The sequence below is a fragment of the Phocoena sinus genome, chromosome 19 (assembly GCF_008692025.1).
Source record: "Phocoena sinus isolate mPhoSin1 chromosome 19, mPhoSin1.pri, whole genome shotgun sequence".
In the NCBI taxonomy this organism is placed as follows: Eukaryota; Metazoa; Chordata; class Mammalia; order Artiodactyla; family Phocoenidae; genus Phocoena; species Phocoena sinus.
In genome coordinates, this window is record NC_045781.1 from 12,177,055 (window position 1) to 12,196,924 (window position 19,870).

The window sequence follows — 19,870 nt, forward strand, 5'->3', positions numbered from 1 at the left end:
CTAAAATATTTATTATTTGGCCCTTTCCAGGAGAAGTCTGCAGACCCTTGGTCTTGGCAGGTACGCTTAATAGTGCATCACTTTAGTGTGATCTTTTTTTTTTTTTTTATGCGTTACGCGGGCCTCTCACTGTTGTGGCCTCTCCCGTTGCGGAGGACAGGCTCCGGACGCGCAGGCTCAGCGGCCATGGCTCACGGGCCCAGCCGCTCCGCGGCATGTGGGATCCTCCCAGACCGGGGCACGAACCCGTGTCCCCTGCATCGGCAGGCGGACTCTCAACCACTGCGCCACCAGGGAAGCCCTAGTGTGATCTTTTTAATGTAAATCTTACATTGTAATTTCTCTGTTTAGGACTCTTAGTGGCTTTAGTTCCACTTGGAGTAAACTCCAAAGTTGATGCTCTACTCTACAAAGTCCTCCGTGATCTGGACTCCTCTCCAGAATCATTTCCTACCACCAATTCCCTCAACTTCAGCCACCCTGGTCTCCATGGTGTTCCTGAAACATGCCAAGCACACTTCCTACCTCAGGACCTTCGCACTTGCTGTTTCCTTTGCTTAGAATCCTCTTTCCCCAGATATCATTACAGTTCTCTTTGTGAGGTCTCTGCTCAAATGCCACCTTCTCAGAGTGTCCTGCTCTGCCTTCCATGACTGTTACCTTTACCCTGCTTTATTTTTCTTCATAGCACCTACCCTACCTGGTGTGACATTTTCTTTTTTTCTTCTTGTTTTTTCGGCCATGCAGTACAGCTTGCGGGATCCTAGTTCCCCAACCAGGGATCGAGCCCGTGCCCTGCAGGGGCCTGCAGTAGAAGCGCGGAGTCCTAACCACTGGACCACCAGGGAATTCCTGACATTTCCTATTTATTTATTTGTGCCGGGAATATAACTAGGTGTTCAGTAAATGTTTGTTGAATGAATAAAAGAATAATTAGAACGAATGCTCTGTTGAGCCAGACCTTACTCTAAGGTCTTTACATGTATTAACTCATTTATCCTCACAACATTTCTAGGAGGGAGTTCCTCACCTGCTGAAGAGGCATAATGATGGTGAAGCTGAGGCACAGAGAGTTGCAGAGTAAAAGAAAGAAGATCGGAAGGGCCTGGGTTTTCCCTACCAGGCAGGGCTGGACCTGGGTCAGCCAAGTCAGCCCATCTGAGAGTGTCTGAACAGAGGGAGACCCCAGATGCCCTCCAGCTGTGAACACCCCTCTGGTTCAGAGGAGGGCCCTTGTTAGGGAAAGAGGTCCCCATCTGCCATTAGACCAGCAGTCAGCTGTTATTTCTGAGGCTGTGACGAGGACAGGCCTGTGCACTGAGGACAGCTCGGCCACCTCCAGTTCACCGAGCTTCCCTCCAGGGTGCAGTTCGTTCTGCTCAGCAGGGTAGCCCGGGGCTGGGGCCTGGGGTCTGGAGTCAGACCAGCCACCGTGCCACTTTCGCAGTGGGGCTCAGTTCCCTGGCTGTCGTGAGGGACGAAGAGGACATGGATGTGGATGCGCCTGGCCTGGGCGCCCCATGGAATCGCACTTGTTGGTGTCTTTTTTCTCCTCCGTCTCCTGTGCCACTGGCTCCTTTTGCCTCGGTACTACCATAGCCCCTCTTGCTTCCTGTCTCGACTCCCAGTCCGTACCCCACACAGCAGCTGCCTACTTAAAGCCGAAACCAGATCCTGTCACCCCCCTGATAAACCCTTCCAGGACTTCCTGTGATGTTAAGGATCAAGACATAACTCCCTCACACAGTGGCTCGTGGAGCCGGGTGTGGCCTGTCCTCGCTCCTACCCTCATCCCTTCCATTCCTCTCTCTCTGTTGGCTCCACACATGCTGGCACCTGCTGTGCCTTCCACAGACACCCCAGGCTCCCTCCTCGGGCCCTTGGCCACGCTGGTCACTCTGCCTGTATTCTTTTCCCTCTTGGCACTTCGAAGGCCTACCTCCTTCCCTCCGTTTCATTTATTTCACAGCTAAGTCCCTGTTCTTGGCACTGGGGATGTCCCACGTTCCAGGGGTGTCTTCCAGATCCCGGCTTACGTGCCACCTCCTCAGAGCGGCCTTCCCTGACCACCCTCTGAGAAGGGGCTTCCTCTCCAGCCCCTGCCTTTGAGCCATGACATACTTGTCTTCTCCCTTAGGCCTGGAGCTCCAGTGGGGCTTGTTCCCTGCTGCACCCTCAGCACCCAGAACGAGGCCTGGCACGTGGAAGACACTCGGGAGGGATTTGCAGGCTGGCTGGGTGAATTCTCTGTGCCTGGCACTGTCCTGAGTGCTTTGTATCGTGTGCGCCCTCACACGACCCTCTGGTCCCCGCTCCACGTGTCAGCCCACTGAGGCCCTGGAAGGTCAAGTGGCCTGCCCGGTGTTGCCTCCGGGAAGGGGCAGGACTCCCGACAGGCGGCTTTCCCTTCGCCCGCTCCTGGGCTCCTCGGCACGGTGGCCCTTATTCCCTGAGCCTTCCCGCGAGTTTGCCCTGCTTGCTCCTCCGGGGCCTGGTGGGCCTGGTCTGGGAGGAAGCTGCAGCTCATCAGGGCGGGCAGTGTGGTGCCGGGGCCGGGGGGAGCCCAGGCACGGGGCTCAACTCCGCTGCCTCCTAGCCTCCTGACCTCTCCGCAGGTGACTCCATCTCCATGCGCCTCAGTTTTCTCATCAGAAGCACGGCCCCTCCCCCTCCAGCCCTCTTGAGGAGCATGGAATGTGGTGGTGTGTGTTATTTTTCTCTGCGTGTCCCTCGGGGCAGGAGGCTCTTTCCCCTGGGGGCTCTCCTTTGAGGGTTGGAAGGCACGTCAGCCCTGGCCCTGGGTAGGAGCTCCCCTCTGCCCCAGACACCATGTTGCAAACCCTTGGGGAGTATCCTGGACGGAGGCCCTTGCTTTTTCTCTGCAATTCTGAGTGCTGCAACCTTGCCACCTCGGTCCAGTTGGAACAGGATCGGGGGCTTGTCGGGCAGCGGGAGAGTTACCCCCGACCAGCCTCCTGCATCTCCGTGGGTTCTGGCTCCAGATGGGTTGGGTCCAGGTCTCACCAGTGTCTTTAGCCCCATCCTTGAGTCAAGCACTTTCTCTGGGTGCAGGCTTTGCACACAGCAGCTCACTAGCGTCTCAGTGCCCCCAGTGTACCAAGGAGGGGGCGAGCTGGGAGGCCTGGGCTTGCCCAGGTGGCAGAGTTGCTGTTTGAGCCCCAGCTCTGAGCACTAGCTCTGCTGCCCAGAGAGGCCCCACAGAGCTGCCTCCCGTGCTCCCTCCTGTGGTGTGGAAGCTCCAGTCTCTCGTTCATTCAGGCTCCTGTTGATGGACTGCGTTCTCCCTTACAAAGATGATAGCACACTACATATCTTGGTCTGCAAGTTGCTTTTTTTATGTGACAGTCCCTCGAGATCTGTATATGTGAGGTATATGCGTATTTTTTTCTTTTTAGTATATTCAGCATGTCTTAGGAGATCGGTGATTTTTTTTTTTTCCAGTCCACAGTCATAGACCCAAAGTCAACATTTTAAAATTTCTAAGAGGACAGTTATGATCGGGTAAAGCCTATCACGGGATATGTTCCCCCTACCCCTATTTTTTTGAAAAACAGGAATATTAATGTAGGGATAGGGATTTGTACTGTTATTTGTTCCAAAGAGGGCATGGGTAAAACGCGTTGAGAAATGCCAACCTGAGGCAGTGGGTCAAGGAGGGGAGAGGCTCGCGCTGCTCTGCCTGGGTGTGCGCTGGGCTTGGGGCCACTCGGGGTGTGGGTTGCCAGTCACTCCCCAGATGCTTACCGAGTACCTGCCGGGGTGCTGGCTCACGCCATGTATGAACAGACCAAATCCCTGGCCTTGTGCCGGGGTGTGGACATATGTGGCTTACGGGGCCCTCAGGCTCTGCTCGGGCTTGGGGAGGGCTGGTGTGCCAGCACCTGATGTTTGCGCTCATGGTACACTTGCATCTGTCTTAGGAAACGTGATCTCATGTGAGTGAGGCCACTTGGACAGGCAGAGCTTCTAGGTGTGAGCTGGGACCCGTCGGCTGGGTGGCTGCTTTGCTCAGCGAGGCACGGAGCTCAGCCAGAACTGTTCACGTGGCTTTTATAGACCTAAGCAAAATCCATGGGGGGTTCAACAGATATTGGGCTCAGCCACCTAAAATTGTGTGGTGGGTCCCAAATGATGGAGAGGTGTGGACAATTTAGTATCGTTCAGCTTCATATTTTTTTCTTTTTGGTGTGTGGTCTTTTTTACCTTTTTCTCCTAGATGCATTTTCCCTCTCTACAGAAAGAACTTTTGCAAGTATCAAAAGAAAATTCTTTCCCAGCAAGTTCTAAATCATGAGTGACAGAACTAGTGTATTGTTCTTAAACCCGTCTGCCTTCTGCTGGGACCTGCTTCCGTGTCCGCCACCTTCTCTCCCCGGTCCCTGCCCCACCAGGATGGTCCCTGACATGTCCTCCCAGCAGACAGGCACCTCCAGGGAGTCATGTCGGTCACCTCTTGCTTTGTAGGATCTGCAGCTTTTTTGGCTAATGAATGCCTCCTTCTGCTCTGATTCTCTTTTGCAGAACACTGGTCACGTGCACGCGTGAGCTTGTCGTTCGTTCTGAGGGGCTCAGAGGAGCACCGTCTCTCATTCAGGGTTCAGGGCGGCGGTTTATTTTTAGGGGGCTGTGAAGAAAGGCAATCTCCCCTCTAGCCATGTAATTACTGCCTGACTTCAAGTGGCCCTCGGGTCAGGCCCCTTCTGGGACACAGATGGTCTCTGTCCTTATTCTGCTATTGCCCTCTCCCACCCACCACAGCCAGAGGGTCTGTCAAATTTCAGTCTGGTCCCTCCAGCTCCACCAGGTCAGACACATCTCAACAAAATGCCCGAAGGTGTTTGACCATTTGCTCGTCCATCGTGGGGCATATGGGGCTCGGCCTTTCCTGCCCCGAGGCACCGGCGCCCCAGGACTCTTAGCTCCCTGGATGTGTCCCCACACAGGGAGGAGTGGATGCAGGCCATCCAAATGGTTGCCAACAGCCTCAAGCAGCGGGGCCCAGGTGCGGATCCCATGGACTACAAGTGTGGCTCCCCCAGCGACTCTTGTGCAGCCGAGGAGATGGAAGTGGCAGTTAGCAAGGCGCGGGCCAAGGTGGTAAGTGCTGGGAAGGCGGGTGGCCAGCGGTTGGGGCCTGCCAGTCTGTGAACACCCCCCTCCCTCTCAGCCCTGGCCCTGCCGCCCTTGATTGCCATACTGCGAGCACGGGCCCAGCCAGGACACTTCATGACTGCCCTGTAGACTGGGTGATCTCAGGTTGTAGATGCCCCGGTACTGCTCTGGGCCCGCAGGGTGAGGGGCAGCCTTATCCCGGGGGGTTGTGAAGACCTGTCTACCCCCACGTCAGAACCCTAGGCTCAGCCTCCCAGGGCCCCCGTCCCTGGGAGAGCCGAATGGTGGGAGAGCCTCGGTCTGAAGGCCACTTCAGAACAAACAGTTGCTGCCCGGAGCCTCCCTTCCTGCTCCTGCCTGAGCACTTTGGCAACAGTGTCCTTTGATTTTTCTCTTTTCTTTGTTAAAATTTCTTCCCATGGGCCACGTGCCAAACACTGACTGTCCGACTCTCTCCCCATCCCGGGCAGACCATGAATGACTTCGACTATCTCAAGCTCCTGGGCAAGGGCACCTTTGGCAAAGTCATCCTGGTGCGGGAGAAGGCCAGTGGCCGCTACTACGCCATGAAGATCTTGCGGAAGGAGGTTATCATCGCTAAGGTGGGCCCTCCCAGGGCTGCTGCGGGCTGGCCGCTGTGGGGGACACAGTTCGGAGCCTGACGGCGGTCAGGAGCACGCACTGGGCGGGCCGCTTCCCGGGTCTGCTGCTGTGTCCCCCAACCCGTGTGTCCCCAGAGAAGGGGAGCCTGAGGCCCAGAGAGTGGGGCCCTGCCTGCTGAGTCCCCCACCCTCTGGGCACCAGGAAGGAAGGTGGGGGGAGTGTGACTGGGGCCTCACCCAGCAGGTGCTGTCAGGCCTGAAGGAAGCCCCTGTGGCGGTAGAGGGCCTGTGGGGAGGCCACAAGGGTGGGGCCTGGCTCAGGGTGTCTCAGGAGGAGGCTGGGCCAGGAATGGAGTTCTGTTCCTTTTTTTCCTTATTTAAAGTTTTTAAAATAGGAAATTCCTAATGTACATAACATTTTTTAAAGAAAAATAAATATAATGGACTCCGATTTAGCAGTCATCAGCGTCAACATTAACTAACGTTGGCTAGTCTTGTTTCATTACCTTTGCCCTGCTCGTTTGTTGTTCTGGAGTACTCTAAGGCATGTCCTAGACGTCACAGATCTTCAGCCATACCTACTTAGATGTGTATTTTTGACAGATGATGATTTTAAAGACTATAATCACGGTACTGTGATCATATCCAACAGAATTAACAATCCCTGGTGTCATCAGTCCACGGCAGGGCTTCTCAGCCTCAGCACTGACATTTGGACCAGACCATTCTCTGCTGTGGGGCAGTCTTGTGCACTGTGGGACATGTAGCAGCACCCCTGGCCTCTACCAGGGCACCCCTCCACCCCCGAGTTGTGACAGTCAAAAATGTTCTTTGACATTACTACCGATGTTATTACATTATCCCCTGGAGACAGACTTGCCCCTTGCAGAGCCAGTGTCTGGGCACTGCAGCTCTCTGGGCTACTGCCGTGCACTCAGATACCAAACTCAAGCCCATGTTAGAGTCCTGGGAGGGGAGGGCCTGTGACGCTGTGCTGGGCCCGCCCCCTAAGTTTCTGATTCATGGGTCCAAGGAGGGGGCCCAATAATTTGCATTTTTCCAAGTTCCCAGGCGGCGCTGATGCTGCCAGTGTGGGGACCACACATGGAGAACCACTGCTCACAGCCTAGCGTCCTGATTAGATCCAGGTCCTTCAAGAACATTTATAGGTGGTGATTCCCGTGGCCTGTGGCATCACCTTAGGGGTCTCAAAATGTCTGCTCGCCACCCCCCCTCCCAGGGATGTCAGAATTGGCCCGTGGGTTCAGGTGGTGACAGCCTGATCCTCCCTTGTGAAGTCACCATCAGCTTCTCGCCTTATGGCTTTGAGAGCGAGCCACGGAGTGTGCTTGCCTGGGTGTGCTGTTTCATCAGGGCTCGTGAATGGTAGCATTCTGTCTGTGTATTGACTAGGAATGGAATTGGATATCACCAAGATGTTGCTCTCCCATCTCTCAAGTTGGGCGGGGGGGTGTGGCTGACGTGGTGGGACCCTCCAGCCCCTCACCCAGCCTCTGTCTGCAGGATGAAGTCGCCCACACGGTCACCGAGAGCCGCGTCCTCCAGAACACCAGGCACCCGTTCCTCACTGTGAGTAGCACTCTTGTCCCACGCAGGGCCTCGCCTGCCTGTGGGGCCTCCAGGCCGGCCCCCTAGGACAGAGCGCAGGGGAAGAGCCTGACCCCTGCCACTGTGAAGAAAAAACTTGGTGTTGGCCAGATGGCTGGGGCACGGTGTTGTGGGCTCTCCGGGCAGCCTGAACCAAGACACCAGGGGTGGCAGCTTCTTCGTAGATGGTGCCTTCGGCCGATTGATGATACCAGGTTGTAAGATGGCCCCAGGAGAGCGTGGCTGCCGTCTTTGTGGGTTAGAGGCACTCTGTCCGGTGGGCACGTTATTTTGTTACGTTTAAGAGGCAATCCTAGGAGCAGGTGTGTCACTACTGTGCTGCCTGTCGACTTAGCTGAGCAGACAAGACGCCTCTTTGGCTACAGCCTCCATCAAGGCCAGCAGCCATCAGTTGAATGGACCAGGTTGAAGATGGCTTACGGGTTGTTTCTCTAGCTCACTTGTTGGCCAGGTGTCCTACTGAGCCAAAGCACTTGTTCAAATGAAATCTTACCAGGTTCTTCAGCGTAGACGACAGGGAGCAGTAGAGTTGTTGTGAGCAGGGGGTCACCTAAGGGTTCTCTTAGGACCTCTCTGTAGGGCTCCTTAGAACGCAGTTTGAGAACTACTTGTTTGTTGGCAGATCGCTTGTCCAGCCTGTTTTGGGGGTTGGCTCCCACTGCCAACTCCCAGCCAGCAAACGTCGTGTGTGTGGATGTGGATGTGTGTGTAGGTTTACCCATTTGACTGTAACATGGGAGGAGGAGAGATGTGAAACAGCTCTGGTTGCTCAGAACATAGTTTCTCCCCTGGCTGTGCCTCTTGGAGGCCTAGTTGAAGGCAGAATACAGGATCCTTGAGCACAGTAACCCCTTCCCTGCTGTCAGGGCCTGAGCTCACTCATACGCCACAAAAGGTGAAGCTGAGATCTGAAACCTGGCCGCCTGATCCCCATGGCCTGAGCCGGGGTGTGTGTGTGCAGAATCAGCAGCGCCCCTGCCTCCCAGGGCCAAGCGGAGAGCCCTGCTTTCCCCACCTCCTAGCCCGGCCGCCTTCCTTCCCCACAGGCGCTGAAGTACGCCTTCCAGACCCACGACCGCCTGTGCTTCGTGATGGAGTACGCCAACGGTGGCGAGGTGAGCTGCGGCTGCCCCCTGGCTGCCTTTCCGGGTGTGGGGGGCAGAGGGAGACTTGCTGGGTGTCATCTTGTTCCATCCGCCCCCCTCCCCTTGAGGCAGGCATCACCATTTCTGTCGTGCAGGAGGGAAAACAGGCTCAGAGCAGTTAAGTGACTTGTCCAAGTTCCCACAGCTAGTGAGTTGGTAGGCAGGATGCAAACCGAGGTCCAGAAAGTTGTGCAGAGGGCTGTGTGGGTGGTTGGCCAACAGCGCTACGAGGACGTTCTTAAGGGCGCCGAGAAAGCGTCTGCGGGCCAGGATCCCCCGTTCCTCTGCTGTCAGTGCGGCCTCCTGATGAGAGCGCTCAGCTACTTGCTGTCGCTCACCGTCACCCACTCCTCGCCCCTCACACCCTTCTCTCCACGCAGGTGTCACTCACTGGCTTCATCTCTCCCATTTGGTCTCACAGCTTGTCACTTGCTCCTGAGTCGTGGTCCTCTGCTTGCTGGCTGTCGCTCCTCGTTCGCCTGCCCCCTCCTGCCACCCCCCTCACTCTCCACTCAGCGCCTGGTGTCTATCCTTTGCTCTTTATCCCTTGCTCTTTTTTTCTTTCTCTTTTCTTTTTTTTTGCTCACGTGAGTTCTTCTCTACTCACCGCCCCTCACTTGGGCTTTCTTGCCGTCACTTGCCGGTTCGTGGGGCAGGTGTCACCTCATCAGTGGGCTGGGTGCCGGGGCCGCACACGGTCCCCTCCTCCCCTCCTCTGGGCCGGGGTCTCACCTCCCCTGCCTCCTCTGCTGGCAGCTGTTCTTCCACCTGTCCCGGGAACGCGTCTTCACGGAGGAGCGGGCCCGCTTTTATGGTGCGGAGATCGTCTCAGCCCTGGAGTACCTGCACTCGCGGGACGTGGTGTACCGTGACATCAAGGTGAGCGCGCCGTCGCCTCCTGGCTGGGCAGGCCGTGTACAGGCCTTCTGCCCGTCTGCTGAGCTTCCCTTTCCATGGAGGGTCTGTATGTCTTGTCCTTCTCGGAGCTGAGCCTCCCACCCAGGCCCAAGGTGGGTGGTTCCACAGCAGGTGGCCCTACGTGGGGCCCTTCCAGGCTTCCTGCTGTGTAGCCAGAGGGTGTCAGTTGGTCCAAGCGCTTTAGGAGATGGCCCGGCTGAGCCCACCAACGCCAGACACACGTGTCCCCTGTGAGACAGTCATTCTGCCCTAGGAGCATGTGCGGGAACAGGTGCCTGTGTCTATCTCAATGTGGACGCACCAGCTCCTAGCGGCGCTGTGTACACTGACCCCAAACTGGAAGCAACCCAAGTGTCCGTTGTCGGAAAGTGGGTAAAAGACATGAAGGTGTATCCACACAGTGGAACTCTGCACAGCAGTTCAAGAGGACAAACTACAGCCACACACGATAGCCTGGGTGGGTCTCACAGGCTAAGGCTGAGGGGAAAGCCAGGACAGATGAGGCCAATCTGCATCGTTTACAGCGTGTATATATAGGTGGAAAAAATGTTAAAAAGCAGAGAAGTAAAGTTCTTTCTGTGTTGGAGGAGGTGGTGGCTAATAACAGGGAAGGGGCACGCGGGGCTCCTAAGGGGCAGGTGGTGTTCTTTACTGACCTGGCGGAGGTTACACAGAGGCCCACTAAAGTGCCCATTTGTGTTAAGTTTAGGAAAAAAGAGGAGAAAGAAAGACAGTGTTCCTTACGTCCAAAGTGTGACAGCCGCGGCCCGCAGTCGGGGAAGCAGTTTGGGCAGGACCTGGCTCCTTTCTCTCCCTGCCCCGCTTTTTACCAGCTCCCTGGGGGCAGGGGGCGCTGGGGAGGGGTCGGGTCTGGCCTCTCCCTGAGCCTCGGAGGGCCTAACCCTCTGCTGGGGTGTGACCTCTGGTCCCCCCTGGAGCCCCTGGCACAGCTGCCACTACCCCAGGCCACAGCCTCCTCCAGGGAAGGGCAGGGGCGTGTGGGGTTTCAGGGGTGGCAGGAAACCCTGAGGTACGTTGTGTCCCTGACTCACTGGCTTTTCCTACAGCTGGAAAACCTTATGCTGGACAAAGATGGCCACATCAAGATCACTGACTTCGGCCTGTGCAAAGAGGGCGTCAGTGATGGGGCCACCATGAAAACCTTCTGTGGGACCCCTGAATACCTGGCGCCCGAGGTGTCTGGGGCTGGAGGGCCCAGGGGCGTGTGAGGCCAAGGGAGGAGGGGGCCCTCAGCCCTGTGTGTTTCCCCCGCCCAGACCCTCTGAGGGCAGGGCTCCAATTCCTTAGGTGGCCCTCCCAGCCCCGGGCAGGGCCGTGTCCCCCTCGGGCCCCTCTCAGCGCCTTGGCCCCGGGGGATGTGGGCCTGGCCCCTCATCGCCCCCCCTTGCTCAGGTGCTGGAGGACAACGACTACGGCCGGGCAGTGGACTGGTGGGGGCTGGGCGTGGTCATGTACGAGATGATGTGTGGCCGCCTGCCCTTCTACAACCAGGACCACGAGCGCCTCTTCGAGCTCATTCTCATGGAGGAGATCCGCTTCCCGCGCACGCTCAGCCCTGAGGCCAAGTCCCTGCTTGCTGGGCTGCTTAAGAAGGACCCCAAGCAGAGGTGAGGGCTGGCGTCTGCCCTGCCCAGCCCAGTGTCACCTGCTGCCACTTCCCTCGGCCCGGAGGGGGCAGCGCCCACAGGTGCAGTCGCCCGTGGGGTGCTTGGTGTGTGTTGATCGTCCCCACAGCTGGCACTTAGGGAGCACTCCCTTGGCTAGGCCTGTGCTTAGCCCTCTGGCCTCCCTGCCTTGTTTCATGGCGACACTGAGGAACAGGGTGGCCCTGTACCCAGCCTAGGGTGGCAGAGCCAGGATGTGAAGCGGCCGTCTGCCAAGCCCACCCTCTCAGCTCGCAGGATGTGACCCTGGGCACAGGAGCTCCCTCCTCTGTGAGGTGGTGGTCTGTGGCGGGACAGAATTGTTAAAGGTTGTTCAGGGCCTGCACCGAAAGCCCGTCTCCCAGGCCCCGGCTGCCCCGGGAGGCGGGTGCTGATGGCCGTCTCTGCCCAGGCTCGGCGGGGGGCCCAGTGATGCCACGGAGGTCATGGAGCACAGGTTCTTCCTCAGTATCAACTGGCAGGACGTGGTGCAGAAGAAGGTGAGCCCACTGCCTGCCTGCTCCCCGTGGGAGCCCGGCCGCTCCTGGGTGACCTTGGCTGAGGCCTCCACTCCTCAGGGACCTGAGCCTGGACTCGTCTCCTCCACAGCTCCTGCCACCCTTCAAACCTCAGGTCACATCTGAGGTTGACACAAGGTACTTTGACGACGAGTTCACCGCCCAGTCCATCACAATCACACCCCCGGACCGCTGTGAGTGTCTGAGGCCCCCTCTCCCCGTGGGCCTGGCTGGGCGGTGGAGGGGTGGGGTCTGCTCTTGGCCCAGTTCTCCAGGAGGAAGCTCACAGGTCCCCCTCCGTGTCTGGGCATTTTACCCTGCAGTATGTTCGCCAGGGCTTTCGCCGTTGGCCCACCGGTGGACCTGGTAAGGGTCACCAGGAGCCATTGGCCGCAGCACTCGGGGGAGAGGTCTGGGCAGGAGACACTTGAGGAGTCATCAGTGCCCATAGTTGTCTCCCAAGTTGCTCAGGTCTTTGGGGCTGGATGGGTTCAGTGATTCTGTAGCTGTTTTGAGTTCTTACTCTCACCTGCCCGGTGCTGGAGACACAGCCGTGACGAGACAGCCCTGGGTCCTGCCCTCAGGGAGCTCAGAGTCCACGTGGGGTGACAGCCCAGAGTGATCAGGCCTGTGGTATTAGAAGTACCGGGTCTGAAAAAAAAAAAAAGAAGTACCGGGTCTGGAGAAGCTCAGAGGAAATGCCTGACTTGGCCTGTGAGTCAGGGAGGGCTTCCTGGAGAAGGAGACATGGCAGCTGAGACTTGCTCTTGGCAGAAGGAGTGGCATACGGGACTCCCAGAAATGGGAGCATTGCAGAGGTCAGAATAGATGGGGGATGGGCGAGGGCATCAGGACCAGAGCAGGAGGATATTGGGGGCCACTGGAGGAGTACGGATGTGTTGCACGGGGAGCCATGGAAGGGTCTTGGGCAGAGGAGGGAAGGGTTGCATCAGGGCTTTAGCAAGTACCCCCGCCTCGGCTGCATGTGGAGGGGAGGATTGCTGGGGGTAGGAGTGGCGCCCAGGGCAGGGGCTGGGCCATAGAAGTCTGGGCTGGACCCCGGTGTGGCCTGGGGCAGAGGAGCTAGGGGGAGCTCGGGAGGCTGAGTGAGCAGGCTGTGGGGCCTGTGGGCCAGGGTTCTGGCCCGGGGTGGAGCTGTGGCTGAGAGGAAGCCCCTGAGCCTCGGTCCGGTGGTCCCCGTTCTCGTTCTTGGGGACAGCGCGCCAGCTGGGGGTTGCACTGTGGTCTGGCTGCAGCCCTTCCCGGGGCTGGGTGGGGTGCCCGGGCCCCCTGCAGACCGCTTCTCCCCAATCCACCTCCACCGACCCCCGCAGATGACAGCCTGGGCTTACTCGAACTGGACCAGCGGACCCACTTCCCCCAGTTCTCCTATTCGGCCAGCATCCGAGAGTGAGCAGAGTGAGCTGCCTGCCGCCGCTGCCACTGCCACAGGACGCACGCGCGGCTGCCGTCACCACCCGGGGCGGGGGGGGGGGGGGGCTTTTTTTTTTAACTTTTTATTTTGCCTTCTTTGTTTGTGTCCCCATCCCTCACCTTCTGACCCCCATTTCCAGTTTTTTCTTCAGCCCTCTGCCAAACTCACCTCAGTGGTCCTAGTGGCCCTGCCTACAGGATCCTATCCTGCCCTCACCTTTGTGCCCAGACCAGGATTTGGGAGACTCTCCACTGCCTGCCCCAGGACCAGGCCTTTGGGCAGTTGGAGAGATGCCGGTTTTTAATCAACATAAAGCCCCAGTGAGGGGCGAAGCATGGAGCCGTGGGGCCCACCTGAATTTCTGGCTGGGGCGCCCATGGGCAGCCCTGCCTCTGGGTTGCTGCTTCTGTCAGAGGCTGCCTTGTGGTGGGCCACCCGGTGGACAGCGCCCTGGTGCTGCCTTCCCTGCCCTGTCGTTAGGCGAGGAGTGGCCTGGCGTGGGGCAATCCAGCCTCCTTCTCCCGTGGGGGCGGAAAAGCAATAATGTCCAGGGATCGGAGGTGCGGGAGTAGGCGAGGGCCTTTGGAAGCCGCATGCAGGATTGGGGGTTCAGGACTCCCTCGTGGGGAGGGGGCCTGCTCTACCCTGTGGGGAACCGGGAGGGGGCCCGGGGGATGGGCGCTGCCTCCTGGCCCTGTCTTCCCCCATCCCCTAAGCTGCTCTTCTGACCCTGGGGATGAGGCAGGAGGAGGATCTGGGGGCTGGCTTCCCCACCCACCAGCCCCGTTCCTTACCTCCTGCTGGAGCCCGGGCCTGGCCCCGGCCCTTCTGAGGATGGGGGCCGGGATCTCCCCCTTCTCTCTGCCTGGGGCGGAGGGGCGCCAGCCTCGGCTGTTACACATCTCGCACCGAGACAGTATTGGGCCCGGTGGACTTGGGTCGAAGAGTGGGTGGGGCTGGGTGTCTGGTATGAACCGAGGTAGGGGCCTCTGAGAAGGGAGGCTCCAGGCCACCTCACTCCTTCCCCCTCTCCGGGCCCCGCGTTCTGCAGCCTTAAGGTGAACGTGTCAGTGCTGTGGGCACTCAACGTGCGTGCCTCAGGCTGTGTGTGTCTGTGGGTGTGCCTGTGCATCTGGGATGCAGATGTACATGGGGTGTGTGTGTGTGCATGTGTGTTGGGTATGTGTGTGCGAGGGCAAGCGAGTCCCAGCCTCGAGTGTGCGTGGTGTGTGTGGGCTCGGGCCCCGCCCCTGGCTCAAGCATTTCACCCCGAGGGGGAGGGGTGCTAGCCTAGCAGGGGAGCCACACCTGAGGTCCACTTGTTGCCCTGTCCCCCCTGCCCCGTTCCCCCCAGCATCTCTGGGGTTTGGGATTTAGTTTCTGTGGTTTTGATCACCTCAGCCCACCTTCTGTAGGTAGGTCACAGAGAGACATTCTGGGGTGGGGTGGGGGGTTCGTTTGGGTGGGTGGGTTCTGACTCTTCCTGTCTGTGTGTGTATGTCCTTAACCTGACAGTTCTCCCTCCTCCCACCGGCCTGTCCGCATCCCTCGTGTTTGTACGGTACAAGCAATAAAGACACTCATTTCAGCCTGGGGCCCAGCCCCCGGGCCTTTCCTTGCTTCCGGAGTCTGGCCCCGGGCCTCAGCTGCCTCCAGCTCCCGTCCTTCTGGCCCCAGGGCCTGGGAGCCACGAGGAGTGGGGGAGGTGTGCGCAAGCTCAGGGTGGAGGGGGGGCGCCGCTGGGCGGAAGCTGCCCAAGGGTTTGGGGAAGGCGCCTGGGCAGGGGGTACAGTGGACAGAGACCATTGCAGTCCCTCGGAAGCTGCTTGGGAAGAAAGAGGTGGGGTGGAGAGATGGGGGTGGAAGGGGTGCGTGGTGTCGCTGGGCCCTGGAGTGGGTGTGGGAGGGAGAGGACTCATTTCCTGTGGCCCTTGAGCCCTGGAACCGGGGGGCACTGCCTGCTCACCCCATCTTACCTATGGCCCCCAATTCTGATACACAGCCCTTGGTGGATCAATGGGGTGTGTGGTGGCGGTCGGCTGGGAGCACCTCAGGTTGGGTTACAGCCTTCACAGCTCTGGGACCCCTCTGGCACCTGTCCCTTTAGTCCTGGAGTCACCATGCTTGAGTCACTCCTCTCAGACCCCAGGGCCAGGGCTGCCCCTGCAGAGCCCCGGCACAGGTGAATTTAACGTCAGATTTTGCCGGAAGGTGTAGGCCTTCACACACACGGAGGCTTTGAGATTGTAAATGGGGGTAGAGGAAAAGTCAGATGCTACAACCAGGACTCAAGGAATTTTTTTTGTTTTCTAACTTCATATGGACTTTATTATGAATTGAGTTACAAAAGTGTGTCCTGGTGGTCATATGATAAACGTCAGAGAGGCTTATAAAGAAAAGCCTTTTAAAAGCAACTATACTCCAATAAAAATTAATTGAAAAGAAAAGCCTTTTACTCTTCCCTCGTCCAGCCCCTGGAGGTGACCGGTGCTAGATTTTCTTGTCACACCACACTGTCACTCAGACCTTCGTGTGGGTCCACCCCCGTATCTACCTCAGCCAGTTAGTGGTTGTCTTAACAGTCCACGGAGACCTCCCACGGGTTCCTCAGCTGCTGCCCTCAGTTGAATGTATATCTGCAGATGTAGTGGTGCTTCTTTTTTCGGTAGGAGAACTTTTCCCAAATAGGGAGTTTTAGAGGGGAGTGTTTTAATAAATTTTACCAATTAGGAAAATTAAATTTTGACTAGATCTGTCTTTTCTCATGTGCATTTAGACAGTTTCACAAGTTTTGTGAAAGGAGGAGGAAACTCAAAACCGCCCCCAGGCCTTGAGTGAGTCATTCTGGTCCTCATGTTACCCCTGTGCCAGTGGACACAGTGCCGTGAAAGGCTGTCCCTCTGTCTGCATAACTCTTTCCTCCCAGCTGAGGTCATCAAGCTGCTGGGCTCTATACTGCTGCATCTTACCCCTCCCCCCACCTCCTGCCAGCATATGTACATCAGTAGGCTTGTTGGGTCATTGGTAGAAATGAGATCCTCCTCTCTGAGCCACTTTTCTGCATTTGGGGGACTCCTCGTGGACACTTGTCATGCCTCCAGCCGCTTCACGAGCTTTCTCTGCTTTCTCGGGTTGGATGTGACTCAACTGATTCAGCTGCCCCCTGTCGACAAGAATTTACTTGGCTTCCAGTTCGTTTGCTGCCACCAGCAGTGCTGTAATAAACCTTTGACAGTGTAACAATCCATCTTATCGCGCTTGTGCTTTTTAAGTTTTTGTGGCCTACATTCTAGAGTTGCTCTATTTTAATACATGCCAGATAGCTTTCCCCAAAAGTGTAGCGATTCACATATTTTTAACTTTAATTTTGAGATAATTGCAGACTCGTTGAAAACTTTGAAACTTTAAAAATAGTACCACAGTGATTCTAGGACTGGAGCGGAAAATGTACAAGATGAACCCGAACATCTTGTGCCCGAAAATAAGGACCTACTAGAACCAAACCATACCCTCACTGAGGGGGCGTTGAAGGGACACAGGAGCCAATGGGAAAGAGCCCCCAGTGGCCACAGCTGAAAGCAATTTGAGCGACAATAAATAGCATAGTATTGGGTTATACCCAAGGGGTAAAATAAATGAGTCTGTGCTGATATAAACGACAAATGGTGAGAACAGACATATCTGTACAGAATTCCAGATAATACCTGTAAATAGTCTGCCTTCAAAGAGGGGAAACATGGCCCCCACTCCTTTGGTATGGACTGCAAAGTGACTTGCTTCCAAAGAGTACAGTATGGAAAGGGGGGAAGGCAACTGTTTAGTGGAGAAAGTGGAGCTGCATCAGGCAGGTGGTCAAGGTCAACGTCAAGTGGTGAATCATGTCGGCAATGTGTACCTCCTATAGGACGCGATTAGATGATACTTTACCTCTGGGGTCTTCCTGAAACATACACTCTCAGTCTAATAAAGAGAAAACACGCATCAGGAAAATTCCAGCTGAGAGATGTTCTGCACAAGACCCGACCACTGGTTCTCAGAACTGTCAAGGTTGTTCAAAACAAGGAGAACCTGAGAAGCTGTCACAGCCAAGAGAAGCCTTAGGAAGCATGAAGACTAAATGTAATGTGGTGTCCTGAATGGGGTCCTGGGACAGAGAAGACATTAGGTAAAAAGTCAGGAAATGTGAATAGTGCGTGGACTTGAATAATACTGTGTCCCTATTGGTTCATTAAATTGTGACAAGACCACACGAAAATGTTAATAGGGGAAACTGGGTCTGGGTATATGGGGACTCTGTCCTCTCTTTGCAACTTTCCATAAATCTCCAAATTTAATTTTTAAAAAGTACGAAAAATTTTCATCTACCCTTCACGCAGGTTCTCCGTGATATGCTACACTGACTTTATCCCCCCGCCCCGATATTTATGTATCTGTCCCAAAACAAGACCATTCTCTTACATAATCACGGTCCAGTTATCAAGGTCAGGAAATTAACATTGATACAATGCTTTTCTCTTGGACCTTGATCAGATTTTACTGATGGTCGCATTAATGTTCCCAAATACAAAAGAAAAGTCCTGGCTAATGACTCAGTCCAGGCTCACACGTTGCATTCAGTTGTCTGGTTTGAAGCTTACAGGGCAGTTATTTTGCAGAATGCTCCTCAGAGTTTGTTGCCTGATGTCTCCTTGTGGTTATATGTAAGCTGTTTTTGAAAGGAATTCCCCAAAATGAGATGCCCCTCTCGGTGCATCCTATCAGGAGGCACATGAGGTGACCTGTCCTATTCCTGGTGATGACTTTGATTCCTTGGTTAAGGTGGTGTCTGTCAGATTTCTCCTCTGTAAAGTTACTACTTTCCCTTTGTAGTTATTTCGTACAGGCATATCTCATTTTATTGTGTTTTGCTTTGTTGCACTTGGCAGATATGGCATGTTTTACAAATTGAAGGTTTGTGGCAACCCTGTACTGTCAGATGATGGTTAGCGTGTTTTTTGTTTTTCTTTTGTTGTTTCGTGTGTGTGTGATTTTTTTTCAATAAAGCATTTTAAAATGAAGGTATGCACATTGTTTCTTTAGACATAATACAATTGCACACTTGATAGACTACAGTATAGTGTACACAACTTGTATGTGCACTGGGAAACCAAAAAAATTGTGTGTGACTCACTTTATTGTGATATTTGCTTTACTGGGGTGGTCTGGAACCAAACCTGCACTGTCTCTGAGGTCTGCCTGTACTGTGTAGAGATACTCTGAGCATATAAATATCCAGGTTCTCATCAGGGGTTCAGGCAAAGGGAACAGCAAGTGCAAAGGTCCTGAGGCAGGCAGGTGTCTGATGTGTTTGGGGAACATAAAGAAGACAGGGTATTTCAGAAAGACTGAGGAATGGGGAGAGTAGAAGGAAATGAGTTTAGAGAGGTAACAATGTGCCCAAAGGACCTTGTGCTGAAGGTAAGGAGTTTGTTTTATTTTAAGTATGACAGAAGGCCAGTGGTCTGGGATCTCACACTCTTCTCTCTGCTCACTTTTCCAGTCTCACTGACCTCTCAGTGCCTGAAAATAGCAAGCTTTCCTACCTCAGGGCCTTTGCTCCTGCTGTTCACTCCACCTGGGATATTCTCCCCTCTCTTTGTGTTTCTGGCTCCTCCTCTTACAGGTTTCAGTTTCAACATCACCTCCTCAAAGAGGCCCTTCCAGATCATTTAAAAATTATATCCAGGGCTTCCCTGGTGGCACAGTGGTTGAGAGTCCGCCTGCCGATGCAGGGGACACGGGTTCGTGCCCCGGTCCGGGAAGATCCCACATGCCACGGAGCGGCTGGGCCCGTGAGCCATGGCCGCTGAGCCTGCGTGTCCGGAGCCTGTGCTCCGCAATGGGAGAGGCTACAACAGTGCGAGGCCCGCGTACCGCAAAAAAAAAAAAAAAAAAAAAATATAAATTTTAAAAAATAAAAATTACATCCAGCCTGTTCATTCATTCATTCAACAAACGTTTGAGTACCGACTATGTGCTAAGCCCTGTTCTAGGCACTGAGAATACAGCAATGAAAAACAAAAAACTAGATAAGCCCTGCCCTCATGGGGTTCACATTCTAGTCAGGAGGGAGACAATAAATAAAGCAGTAAGTGCTAAGAAGAGAATAAGTGCATCGAAAGAATGGGAACAGGAAATGCTTAGGATGGCACTTTTTATGGAGAAGGTAACATCTGAGTAAACACTTTACAGGAAATGAAGGATCTCTGACAGAAGAGGTTCCACGCAGAGGGAATAGCCGGTGCAAAGGCCCTGAGGTAGGACTGTGCCTGGTGTGGGTGAGGATGAGCCAGGAGGCCAGTGTGGTGGGAGAGGAATGAGTGAGGAGGATAGGAGATGAGCTCAAAGGTGTGTTTGGGATGGGAAGCTAATATAGGGCCACTTGGACTTTCAACTTGAGGGATATGGGAGGCACATGTTCTGAAGAGAGGCAGAGTGTGATCTGACTTATTAGGTGTCACAGGGTCATTTCCAACTGCATGTGGGGAGCAGACTATAGAGGATGGGTACAGGGAGAGCAGTAAAGAGGCCACTGCACTAGTCCAGACCGATCGCCGATGACTTGTGCCCGTCACCTCCACGGTAGGCTGTGGGCTTGGTAAAGGCAGCGACCACAGGTGGTTTGCTCATCCCTGAATACCCACTACAGGGGACAGAGGCCCTCTATTAATATTTGTTATGTGATCTTATAGCTCCCATGCCTTGAGCTTTAACTGTATTAATCCCTGTGCTGGACACTTAAACCATCTTACAAATTCCTCAGGATAACTCTATCGGCTAAGTTTTC

The 19,870-nt window shown here is 55.3% G+C and overlaps 1 protein-coding gene across 2 annotated transcripts in view; it reads left to right on the plus strand.

Annotated features, from left to right (window-relative positions):
* AKT2 (AKT serine/threonine kinase 2) overlaps positions 1-18,101 on the plus strand; it is a 52,342-nt gene extending 34,241 nt beyond the window's left edge. For both annotated transcript variants that reach the window (XM_032612439.1, XM_032612438.1), the window contains 10 exons: positions 4,965-5,118; positions 5,604-5,735; positions 7,260-7,325; positions 8,411-8,479; positions 9,266-9,388; positions 10,495-10,623; positions 10,841-11,055; positions 11,504-11,591; positions 11,701-11,803; positions 12,944-18,101. In XM_032612439.1, coding sequence (XP_032468330.1) covers positions 4,965-5,118; positions 5,604-5,735; positions 7,260-7,325; positions 8,411-8,479; positions 9,266-9,388; positions 10,495-10,623; positions 10,841-11,055; positions 11,504-11,591; positions 11,701-11,803; positions 12,944-13,023 — 1,159 coding nt within the window. In that variant the 3' untranslated portion in view covers positions 13,024-18,101. The remainder of the gene's footprint in view (positions 1-4,964; positions 5,119-5,603; positions 5,736-7,259; positions 7,326-8,410; positions 8,480-9,265; positions 9,389-10,494; positions 10,624-10,840; positions 11,056-11,503; positions 11,592-11,700; positions 11,804-12,943) is intronic.
* The last annotated feature ends 1,769 nt before the right edge of the window (positions 18,102-19,870 follow it).